The 12,442-nt window shown below is 43.4% G+C and overlaps 1 protein-coding gene across 2 annotated transcripts in view; it reads left to right on the top strand.

Moving 5' to 3' along the window:
• Nucleotides 1-12,442, top strand: part of NFASC (neurofascin) — a 1,241,670-nt gene that overhangs the window by 735,453 nt on the left and 493,775 nt on the right. For both annotated transcript variants that reach the window (XM_085627649.1, XM_085627634.1), the window contains exons 10-11: nt 1,430-1,541; nt 3,343-3,527. In XM_085627649.1, the coding sequence (XP_085483775.1) occupies nt 1,430-1,541; nt 3,343-3,527 (297 nt within the window). The remainder of the gene's footprint in view (nt 1-1,429; nt 1,542-3,342; nt 3,528-12,442) is intronic.

The following is a 12,442-nucleotide window of genomic DNA, read 5'->3' as shown; positions in this document are numbered from 1 at the left end:
TGGTTTATTTTTAAAATCCTTTCCTGCAGGAAACTGTTTTTAATGAAATTAAAGAAAAACAGTTCTCAAGCCCTTATTAAGTTGTTTATTTACCATTGGACTCTGAATGGGAACAAATGCTTCAGTGTGGACTTTCATGCAACATGTACAATACAGGAGATAAAACCAACTGTATGCAGTTGGTTCTTTAGTTGAACTCCTGCAAAAATATACCTGGTGCTGCACTTTCGCAGATGAGCTAGGAGGGGTGGGGAACAACACTGAGAGAGCAAAGAGTAGGCATGTTGGGAAGGAAACAGCACCTGGGAGAGACCAAGAAAAACCACATATTCCCTTGGAGAGCTCAAAGAACAAGAAAAAAGGAGTTCCCTGATTTGAGGTGTGTGTGGAAGAACACAAATCATCCAGTAAAAAAGATACCAAAGAAGCTATGCTCCAGGGAAGCTATAAACAAAAGAAAAAGGAAAATCATTGAATAAGAACAAGAAAATGAGAACGGCAAGAAAGTCAACCAGTGGTCTGACACAAATCCCACTGTAAGAATGGGTATTGCACTAAATGTTCAACGACAAACAGCTAAAAGCTGTCCGTAGGTGAGACCTAAAAAGTGATTCTGGCTCAGGAGTCCGGTTTGGGGTGATCAGCGAAAATGTCTAGATAAGTGTGCCCAATCAGGTGAGGAACGGGAGTTGAAGTGGACTACAAATTAAGATTCCTAAGCTTAAATTGTTTGCTTCAAAGAGATCGCCTTTAATTTGTGGCCTATAGTGTTAACTTAATATTACACTTATTCTCCTAACATTGACTAACACACTTACAAACACTGACTTGTGATGTGAGGGAGAAAATAAGTTCCTCATATGACATATGCTGTAGGAGAGTAAACATAGTTTTGCATAAAAAAAACATGGGAAGCTTGGTTCATAACTTTTCCAGTTTATAACTGCTGTGTTCTCCTTTTCTTCCCTTCGATACAAACATTAATTGTGTGCATTGTAAAATAGTTCTCTCAGTGGGAAACTTGTCTACTACCATTAACGGAGGCTTAACGTCATCAAAGAAAAATCAACCCTTCAAATTAACCAAACCTAGCTCAGGTTTGGGGAGGTTGCCAGAGTGAAAACGGTCTAAGAAATTATTACATTTAGTTATCAATTCCCTGTTCTGTCCTATGTTATTTTGGCAGTATGCACTGTAACCACAATGTTATGTTTTGCCATGCATATTTTGTAAGTGTTTCTATATAACGGCAGTGACAGAGCCATTTATGTGTCCGACAAGGTGCGGAATATGCTGTCATGGATCTGAGTGGGGCTTCTCTGTTTTTAGCTTATGTGGGGTGATCAGGACGTGGACAGAGATACCTTTCACCATATACCAGCTGGGTGCTTGTGTTTTAGCCTGGCCACTTGTCTTTCTTTTTTTCCAGCTCGAGGGGTTACAGAGAGAACACCTACCTTCATGGTTCCCTCAGGGACCTCGAGCAGTAAAACGGTGCTAAGAGGAGAGGACCTGATGCTGGGGTGTATTGCCTCTGGAGTGTATGTACACCTCACCCTTTTTATTATACCTTGCTATCACATGAGACTCACATTGCCAAATGTGGCCAGGCAGCCATAGTTTTGACACTTGATAAACATGTCACAGTAACCATACTTTATGTTGCCAGAACACAACAGGCCAGGGTCAGAATTACCTTCCAGACTTTACAGCAAGCAACATGTTAGCATGGATCATTGGCTCAAGGTGGCTATCTGAATCGCCAACAAAAATGCATGGAAAATGGGAATGAGGAAAGCAGAGTCAGCTATCAGAATTAAGTGCCTGATTTAGATTTTGGCGGATGGATTACTCCATCGCTACGGTGATGGATATCCCGACTGCCGAAATTTAAATCCCATTGCATATTATGGGATTTATATTTCGGCGGACAGGATATCTGTCACAGTTGTGAAGGGTGCAACCCGTCTTCCGAAATTTAAATCAGGACCTAAATGAAATCTTTTTTTTTTTTTTTTGTAGTAGTAGTGTGCATCGATGGAAAACACCATTCGCATCCTAACACTGTCATATTTACTGGTTACATGTCAGCTATTCTTTTATCCTGGTGCATTTAGGTGTCCTAAAGGCCTATTCACAAACGACCGCTAGCTCATCTCTTTTCAAATCTCTAGGCATTCTCACTTTTATGGAGAGCTTTAGGCTGCTTTTTCCACTCTGCAGACCACCACCACATGCAGTTTCTGCTTTATGCTCATTAAACCTACAACTACGACGCCTCCATTTGAAGTGATACACCAGTCCAAATTGAAACACTTGACAACTAAGGTGGAATTTTATTTGCAATCACATTATTGAGTAGTTCTTAAATTTCAATATCTCGTATTCTAGCGATAACATGGGTACAGTAGTTTTGCAGACAAATCCAAAATATCTCCCCAAATAGACAGCATGATAGAAGGGCCATCTTTGTTCCCTTTTGTATGTTTACCTGCAGAGAACTGTAAGGTCACTAGACTATCAAAAGGGTTTTCACAGGATCAAGGTATTTCAAACTCCAGCTCTTTCTTTCACATCACAAGTGATCCTATAAGGAAAACAGGTTTTGTATTCTAGGTTGGTCATTGTATTCAATTATATTTTCACTATTCTTCTCTTCTCCCTTCTCTTCTCTTCCTTATTTAGAAAGAGCTTGGATACTGAAATAGCTTCATGGCACTATAACACTGATAAGGGTAGCAAACACAAATAGATGTGTGTCAAGCAGAGACCTTACCTGTGGGTTTAGCAAATGACTTAAGGTCCTTGATGAAAGCCAGGTGGTGAGCAAGTTTCCTCAGCTCAAGAGGAAGACTGTTGTGCTCTTTACATGATGTAATACTCAGGATATAACAAAGACTATTTCAAAGCCTTGAGCCAAGCTTGTTTCCTCCATATCCTACAATTGGGAAACTGCTAATGCACCTAAATTACCATACCATATCAACCATTTGTGGCTTGCCCAGTCATGTTTTTATCGTTACTTTCTTTTTCATTTGATTGTAGTTTTATAGTTGTTCGAAAGTGCAAAATTAAACATATTAGAATTACTAGAAAATGCAGGTTTGGAGAATCCACTTCTTTTTTACGGGTGAAGAACTCTTTCCAAATTGTATGTCCTCGGTGTATGTGAAACACACCAGATGCAATTGATATGTGACAAAACACTCTATGCTGTTACGTTTGGAAGGACACATACTAGAACGATGAGGTGTACCACAACCGGAGTTGATGCCTTGTAGAAAGATACATTTCTCTTGAGCAGGGGCAGTCCCAAACTGACTATTTCTCTTCTCTTTTCAGGCCAGCACCAGACATCATGTGGTTTAAGAAAGGGGGTGAACTGCCATCTGGAAAAGTGAAGTTTGAAAACTTCAACAAAACTCTATGTATTGCCGGCGTCTCAGAGGAGGACTCGGGGGAGTACTTGTGCCTGGCATCCAATAAAGTGGGCAGTATCCGCCACGCCGTCTCAGTTAGAGTGAAGGGTACGAGGTTAATTATTAATGCACCTTTGCAGTCCTCCGAAGACACAGGGATGGCGGCAACCATCACAGACACGGTGCCCGATCAGGAGCCTAGCGAGATGGGATCCCAAATAGGTGGTGCTTTCCATTCTCGCTTTTACTTTAAAAAAAAAAAAAAAAAACTTGGTAAAGAAAGGGGTGTGGGCTTATAAGCCCCAGACACAGCTGGGATTCTATGTTTTCAACGAAATAGATAACAGTTGTCCAAATTACATCTAACTGCTGCCACCCTGAGCAGAATTTCACCGGGGTCCTTTAATTCTATAATCCAAGAGACTTTGTACCCCTTGCTTATGTGTTACAAGCAGGGAGGAGAATCTTTTTTGGGGGCTTTTGCATGCAGCAGATTGAGAAATGTTCAGCTATCCATATAAACCAGGAAAAAAGTCTGAAAATTTTGCTTGCAAAACGATCTTTCTGCCCTTGCCTAATAGTTAAACATTCTTATCTGCTGGTCTAGGTTTGTTTATGTTGTTGGATTTAAACTTGTACAGCTCATTTTAACTGTGGGTCTGGTTCACACTTTGAGTATTACAAATGCAATAGAAATAGAATAAAATATGTGCGATATATAGCAGCCTAGTGTAGGTCCTGGGCCTTATTATGGTAGACTGTCTCCTAAAATAAAATCCTTTGAATATGCATACACGTTCATTGAGAGTTCCCTTTGTAAATGCAAACCGATTTGGAGAGAATCTCAAATATGAAGTGTTGGACCCGGCCCTTCTGGCAGGTTCACCCCGAAACTATTTGCTTTTTGTTGGTGACTTGGTTTAGTGATTTTTGGACTTCGGCACACTTTACCACTGTGTCCCAGGGTAAAGTGCATGCATGTTGTGAGGTTGGCCTGCCCTCCCATAGGAATGCATGGGGGAATGTATGTGTCCTGGTAGTTCCTGATGCGTGGGGTGTGCAGGCCCGAGTTTGGTATGTGCGGACTCGTGTGGTTGAGTGCTGCGCGATGATGTGTGCGGCGTGCATGTACCTAGTGTGGAAGTGCCACTTCTAGAAGTGGGCACTTCAGTGTGCAGTATGAAATGTGTGGCTTGTCTGGTGATTGGCTGGTGGAGGTCATGTGACGGGCTGAGGATTCCCCCGGGGTCAGGAGGAGTCACCCAGTGGTGAATGGGAGTTTAGCATCCTGATGGCTGGGGAGGAGTACACCTGGGTCTTGAATAGGACAGGGCTTTTCTCCACACAATGCTGGCTCCGGCCCCTGTGGTGCGTCTAATGACCCTAGCCCTGCCAGTGAATAGGGAGAGGGGCTGAGCAAAACAAAGTGCTCAGGAACCTGTTGTAACTGGTTCGCCCCTTCCCTGCACATTGAAGACAAAGACTTTTTCTGTATAAAAAGGGGCTGTGTCCCCTTACATGTTGTTCTCTTGCAGGATCGATTTGAGGGGGGCCTGCTGCTGCTGGGCGCCAGGAGAGACCGCCACTAGGGACTGCCTCCCTGCTGGAGGGCCCTGTGAGCTGGCCCCTGGGCCCAGTCTTTGCCCCCTGCCTTTTTGGAGACTTCTTTGCTGGACCTTGTTGACTGTAGCATCTGGGAGCGCTCGTTGGCCTTCATAGCGCTGTGAGCGCTTTGATTCTGGAAGCCGGTGCCCACCCGGCATTGTTGTCGCCATTACGGGTGCCTACCCCGCTTATTTTCGTGCCTCTGGCCGTGAGGACGACCGCGGGTGCCCACCCCGCATTGTGTGATCGTTGGCGGGTGCCCACCCCGCTTATTGCCGGTTTAAAGTTGCGGGAGCCTACCCCGGCGAAACAGGAAGTCAGGCGTCCCCTGGGGGCGTGCCGTAGGACGGAAGCCTGGGCCGGAAGCAGGAAGCGACGGGAGCCTACCCCGCGCTCCTGTGCAGTGAGTAGAAGTGCCCGGAAGGAGTGAAGATCCAGGCGGGAGCCCACCCCGCGCTGGACCGTGAGAGGAGCACGGCCGGAGCTTGTGCGGAGGGGGCGCGAGGCACGTTGTCGGTGCTTGCCCCTTCCGCGGTGTAAAGAAGCCTCGGAGCCTTCCCCCCGGAGCGGAGAGAGAAAAGCCGACACAGGAGTCCCCAGAGCAGCCCGGTGAGTACAAAGGGCTGGGGGACTCCGCGCATGTGCTGGGGGGTGCGGGGGCAGTGTTGTCGAGCCCCGTGAGGCTCCACCAGAGGGCGCATTGTCTGAGGCTCGCGATTCCCCCGAGTGGGACTCCAACGGTTGGGGCATTGGTTCTAGAGCCCCGTGGCTCCAACATCGGGGGCAGTATTGGCGCAGAGTCCAGAGGGACTCCAACGACGGGGCATTGTTCGTTTAGGGCCACGAAGGCTCTAGGGGGCATTTTGAATGGTCAGAGCCCAGAGAGGGCTCCAGAGGCACGCCGGTGCCTGAATTTCGTTCCACAGCTGCCCAGCACTTAGTGGGCAGCTGCCACGTTTAGGTTGGGGATAATTTACATTTTGGCTGGCGCAGCTTTACTGGGACAGAGCGTCCTAACCCCGACAAGGCCAGTTGGCCTAGGGCCTGCCACAGGTGGTGGCTTATGTGTGTTTCCCTTAACTGCACCTCTGAATGTATTTCGATGCGTCATGTGCCTTGCTTTACACCTCTGAATGTGTTTTTATGCATCATGTGTTTTCTTTTCTAGCACCTCTGAATGTTTTATGCATCATGTGTATTCTTTTATGACACCGCTGAATGTAGTTTCTGCGTCATGTGTTTTCTTTCCGGATACCGCTGAATGTTCTATGCATCATGTGTTCACCTGCCCGGCACCTCTGAATGAGTTTATGCGTCATGTGCCATGTTCTACACCTCTGAATGTTTTAGGCATCCTGTGTAATGTGTGTTTACCCCTACAGGTATTGTGATACGTAGGTGGTTGTGTTCCCCTGGTACCGGTGTTACTAGGGAGGTTCTGAGTCCCTGCGCGATAGGTTCCTAAGGTGGTTAGGGTTGCGTAGGTGGTACTTACTTGTTACCAGTAGTTACTGGTTGTGTGTTATATGTGTATTTTGTGCTATAGTAATTTTATATTCTAAAAGTGCTGATTCCTGACAGTGGTCCATGTGGCCCTGTCCCCTGTACATATAATCCCTTGTAAATTCTGCCCGTGCCTGTTGGCACATTGTAAAGTGTGTATTTATTATCTAATGTGTTTTACTATAATACAAAGGCTATTTTTATAAAATACCTTGTGTGGAGTTTCCTTTGTGGTGGGCCTTGGATGTTGTTGCTGGGTGCGCGTGCAAACGCTTTACACATTGCCTCAGAGATAAGCCTGACTGCTCGTGCCAAGCTACCAAGGGGGTGAGCAGGGGTTATCTTTGGCGTGTAACTCCCCAGCCCTGACTAGAGTGGTGGTTTCTGCCTGGCTTTGGCGCAAGCCTCAGCCAACCAGAAATCCCAGTTCTAACATGAAGGCAATGACAAACGCTTTAAATGTTATGGAAAAAATTGATCATCTTGGGCATTAGTAGGATCAGCAAGGTGAAAATCGTAGTTTATAGTGTTAGGCATTGCGTGGTAAATGCCGCATTGTAAAGGCTTGTTCCCCCGTTAAGCAGCTGATGGACTTTGGCCAAATCCCCCACTTCACAGGTTGAGCCAGTCTCCCGCAATGGTCCTGCTATCATTACATTGGCATTGGAGTATCTGAAACGTGTGCTTTGGTACCAAGGATTCCAAATAAAACCCTTCTTACACTTGGAATGGTAAAATCGTATTTTTAAGGCATAGCAGTAAAGGCCTATAAATAGAGGTTAGATGTATGTGTCACGTAAAACATCCTTGTTCTAATGGATGTAAATTTAACACCATTGTCAATAGCGCCTAACAGTGAAGCCCCCCTCTGTGAAGGGCACCTTTTTCAAAACAAAAAGTCTGTTGGACTAATTATAGTCTATTCACCAAGATACTCAACCCACTTAGAAAAACAGGCCCTGACTGCTACGTTGTAAAACTTCCTTGCACCTGACACTTCAAATAGATCTGAAAATCCATTACCACTTCCTACCAAGGTCATTCTTGTTATTTGACTTACTCCTGCTTACATTTACAGTTTATCAGTATCTTATCAGTCTTCTTCCTACAGAATCTACATTTTTTGTTCTACAAAATTAACAATACATTCATCATTACAATGTCACCAGAAGTGTAATCAAACATTTTTGGTACTCGTTTCTTCTATGTGACCCCTATATCGAGTCTTAATGATGTTCTCCCTTACAGTTCTAGGATGAGCAAATGTATCTTCATGCATGATAAACTCACCTTCACATGTCAGTTTTGCCTTTAGGAATCAAAATACCTGCAATTCTGGAAGTAGCTTTTTCTCCTTTGGCAAGCCTTCTCTGTTGACTTTACTAATCTGACACATGTCCGTGTCTTCCGACGAACGTTATTTCCATGCTTTCTCATTTAAAGCTTGCCTTGCCCCACCACGATCATCTGTTGCAGTATTTACCACACATTTTTCCAACAGTTCGTCTTAATCATTTATCTACAAAAGACACAGAAATGTAGATAAAGTCAGCCAGCTTGTTAAATGTAATGAATGTTAGAACTGTGATAAGGCTGGCAACATTCGTAATGGTCCAGAAACGCCAAGCCCTTGCTTACCACGCCAAGATTATCATAGTCCTATCGTTCATTACATTTTGCGAGATGGCTCACTTTTGCAACAACCCCCTTATGACGTGCCTGCACTGGCTAGGTTGACTATTTCTCTGGTGCTACGATTTGCTTGCATTGTACTGTGCTTTACGGTGATAAAGTACTAATTAAGTGTGGCGGATATGCTTTTGGTCTTAGTCCACGACTTGTGGTAGTTGGACATTTCTTTAGCCTTGAAAAAGTCCGGCAGATGACACATGTCTGCTGCCTTCATGATGAAATTGTTCATGTCATGTTCAGAAATTTGCAACAAATAAACGGAGAATTTTTACTTACCTGTATGGACTACATATATTAACTCATCAAGGATCTTACGGAACCAGGAGAGTGTATACTCCGGTGCTTTCCTTCATAGTATTGGTACAGCCCAGTACACTCTTCTATGGTGGAATGACAAGAACGTTATGCTTATCAGGACCTTTCTGTACCCATACCACAAGTGACCATTACCATGGACTTCTCACTTATAGGTTAGGATGCACATCTCAACCACATGACTGTTCAGGACTGCCAGGACCCCACAACAGCAGAGTTCCCTCGCAATTATCTAGAACTCGTGGCAATCAAGCTAACACTTATAGCCTTTAACAGGCTCATCTGAGGCTCAACAGTCCTCATAAAAATGGACATGACTGCAATATACCACATCCAAAAGCAAAAGAGGACTCATTCACAGTTATTAGTTCTAGCCGAAAGCATTTGCCATTGGGCCATTTGGAATTATACTCAGCTCCTTGCGAGCATCTGCTGGAATGGAACAAAAACATTGCAGACCTACTAAACAGGACACATCAACAACACTACGGATGGGAGATGAATTCCCAAATATTTTGAAAGGTACTCCTGGTACTCACTCCGAAAGTCCTGGTGCAAGAAGACATTGATGAACTGGTCAAGGATATTTGTTAAGGCTTTTCTTCCACTGCTCCAGATAACATACATTGTGAGGAAAATGAGGCAAGTATCCATGACTGTCATTCTGGTGGAACAGACTTGGGCGAGACAGCCTTGGACATGTTGATTCATCCCCACAAAAAAATTCTGCTCAGGACCAAATCTACTGACTCCACACCAGGCCAAGCTCTGTCTCAGACCTCAACCAGGCAACTCAGTCTAGCGGCCTGACACCTGAGGTCTCAAACTTCTAGAGGAATGTGTAAGTCCTGTGTGAGGCACATAAACCTACCAGGCTTGGGAGGCACATAAACCTACCAGGCTTGGTCAAACTGGAAAACTATTGTCCACTATTGTTTTAATAATTAAATACACCCCCTTAATGTATCTGTACAACACATTCCCTGCTTTATTTTTATATCTGCAAAAGGCGTGTTGGTATACATATACATTATTTGCTTTTAGCCGCAGTGGCAGTCTACATGCAAAACATGGAATATTTGTCTCTCTGTAGAATACCCGTAGTTAAGGCATTCATGGAGGGCCTTAAATGGGTGATTCCTCTAAGAACTCCTCCAACACTAGCCTGGAATTGGAAAGTATTCGAAACAAACGTGACTGATCCCCTTTTGAGTCACTATACTCTTGTTAAATGCTATTTTTGTTCTAGATGGTGGCCTTCTTTGTTGCGATAACCTCTTTCTGGAGAGTCAGTGAGTTGCAAACTCTAACTGCAGAAGAACCTTTTATTCAGGTGCATAGTAATAGAGTGGTTTTGAGGACAAACCTGAAATTTCTTCCAAATCCATTTTGTGAATCAAACAATTGATTGACTATTTTCTTCCCACACACAGAGTCTGTTGCTGAAAGGTCTTTACAAACACTTGAGGTTAAGAGAGCACTAATGTACTATACATTGAAAGGACTAAGGGGCCTATTTAGAGTTTTCCGTGCAGGAAACTTCTTTGCTACCCCCGAAGGAGTATCCTGTCTGCTAAATGCTCAGCCTCAGTTAAAGACCGGTGGTTCTTAAGTATTCTGTTGATGGAGCCCTCTTTGGCTCAGAATACTTCCTGCAGTGGAGTAGGGGCTGTTTGAAAGGCATTACACTACTATTTAGGGTGGACGGTATAATGCTTTGTTTTCCTGTCCATTACGAAAGGGAAAACTTGGCAGTGAGGACAGGAAAAAAATATCTGAGGTGTCTTTGTCTTGGTGCACTGTAGGCTAAGAGAGAAGCCCCGAGGTATCTTGATAGAAGGCGTGTTGAAGCATGTGAATCTACAGTACTACAGGCTTCGAATATATAGGTACTTGGTAAGTACCAATGTGTGTGTGTACCCTGAATTTTTTAAATATATATATAGTGTAGGGATACGAGATGAATGCAAACTTTATAGAAAAAAACTATAAAAATAAAAAAGATTTGAGGCATTTATACCTAAAACAAAATAAGCATGCAAAATGCACTTTGAAAGAAAGGCATTCTATGAATTGGTTTCTATGCAATAGTTCTGCTAAAAAAATTCTGTTAAATAGTTTAGACCCAATAGTTTCTCACTAATGGTGTTCTCGGAAATCTTTTTTCAATGAAATCATTACAACTCTTCAGGACAGCGAGGGTTACTGCACAACCGCAGGACAGTTATAGATAAATAGGTCCATACTTCATTAGCGTAACGATTTATGGCTTCTGCACAGCAGCATTTGGTTGGACACAATATTGGGGCTCTCAAGCTTTACTCAGCAACACACAGAGTTATAAGTAATTATTTAAGGTGGTCTCAGAAAATTACTTTAGTGATGGTCCATACAGCACAGAGTTGGACAAGGTAATGCAGGAATCTACACCTTGGAATATTTAGTGAAATGTATGAACTCTGAATAGCTCCACCTCCATACAACATCCCAAAACAATTTACAGGCGCAATTATTCTCTTATTTTTCTCCTCTTACATGGATGTCTGCATTGACATACCTGAGGCAGATGTGTCTAACTTTAACAAGAGAGTAACAAACTTAAGCAGCACAGTTTTTAGGGTGAACTCCTTCAGGGCACAGCTTTATGACACTTTATTTCATGCACACAAGTTCTTTCCTCCTTTTGGCCTTTTTGTTTAATACTCTGCTAATTATGGTCCGATTGATATTTTTAGGTTTTCTATTGCTGTCATAGTCAATGTTAGTATTCATTTTTTGCAGCTCCTTCTTCTAGAATACACCATGCCTGCACTGCTTCCAAGGCACCCCTTGCGTGGCAAGAAAAAAATCAAAAACGGATCCATTCAGCAGCTCTCTCTTCTAGAATGCACCATGCCTGCACTGTTTTTAAGGCACCCATTGTGCGACAAGAAGAAAATCAAAAACAGAACCATTAATTTGTGTTTTTTAGGAGTTTTAAAATGTACTCTGGATAATCTTTCAATTACTTGAGAGAGGAGAGGAGATAGGAGAAGTGTCCAGTTTGAAAAAAAGTGTTTTAGGGTGAGAACATTCTAGCCAGGGATGTTATTCCCTGACAATCTATCTATAGTGTCAGTTTAGAAAACGAGACAGTAGTTTCGATTTCGGGATTTTCTTGAAGCACTGGTGATTGAGTTCAACACTTATGGAGGGACTCAAAAGGTACTCCACAGTGTCGGAGATCGTACTCACAGTGGTCTGGCTCTTCATTTCATCTAAATGAATATTCATTACTGGTTTATGTTAGTAGCTGAGGTTTTAGGCTAGGGTGTAGGTGGGTGACAGGGTCTTGTATTTCCATCCATTTCTATTCACATGGGAAAGGAACGTTTTAATTAACAAATTGTTGTGCTTGAGAAGCATCCCACACTCGGATCATACCACCTAGCAGGTAAAATACTAAAATATAACAATAAGGCATAGGTAGGGCTGACTGGAGGAAGCTAAAGTGTTTTGCTGGATCATGCATTGTGATTAGGCGGCCCTGCATAGGGATCATTGGTGTGGTATGCACATGCAATAAGATCTGAATAAGTGTGTGTATCTTGAGAGATACGCTTTGATGTCAAAACCTAGAGCCTATGTTACCCGATGGATAGATTTGCTGTCATTGCTTGCATTGTAAAATCTACATTACATGAGAGAGAGCCTTGCTTTCACATACTTGAATCTTTAGATTCTGTGTTATGTGGGGTCACTTGCTGTCAAATGTTTCAGCCTGATGTAAATGTGCAACACAAGTGGCAGATTTTCTTTTACTGCCATTCAATCCACTGTAGCCCTTGAAGTGTCCACCCTCTCCAAAACCGACACCATCCATTTCACCAGTTCACCAAATGGTGGGTTCTCAGAGTAACTTTTTCCAT

The sequence above is a fragment of the Triturus cristatus genome, chromosome 1_1 (genome assembly GCF_964204655.1).
Source record: "Triturus cristatus chromosome 1_1, aTriCri1.1, whole genome shotgun sequence".
NCBI classification, from domain to species: Eukaryota; Metazoa; Chordata; class Amphibia; order Caudata; family Salamandridae; genus Triturus; species Triturus cristatus.
The sequence above is the reverse complement of the archived record's forward strand: the minus strand, read 5'-3'. Positions and strand labels throughout refer to the sequence as shown.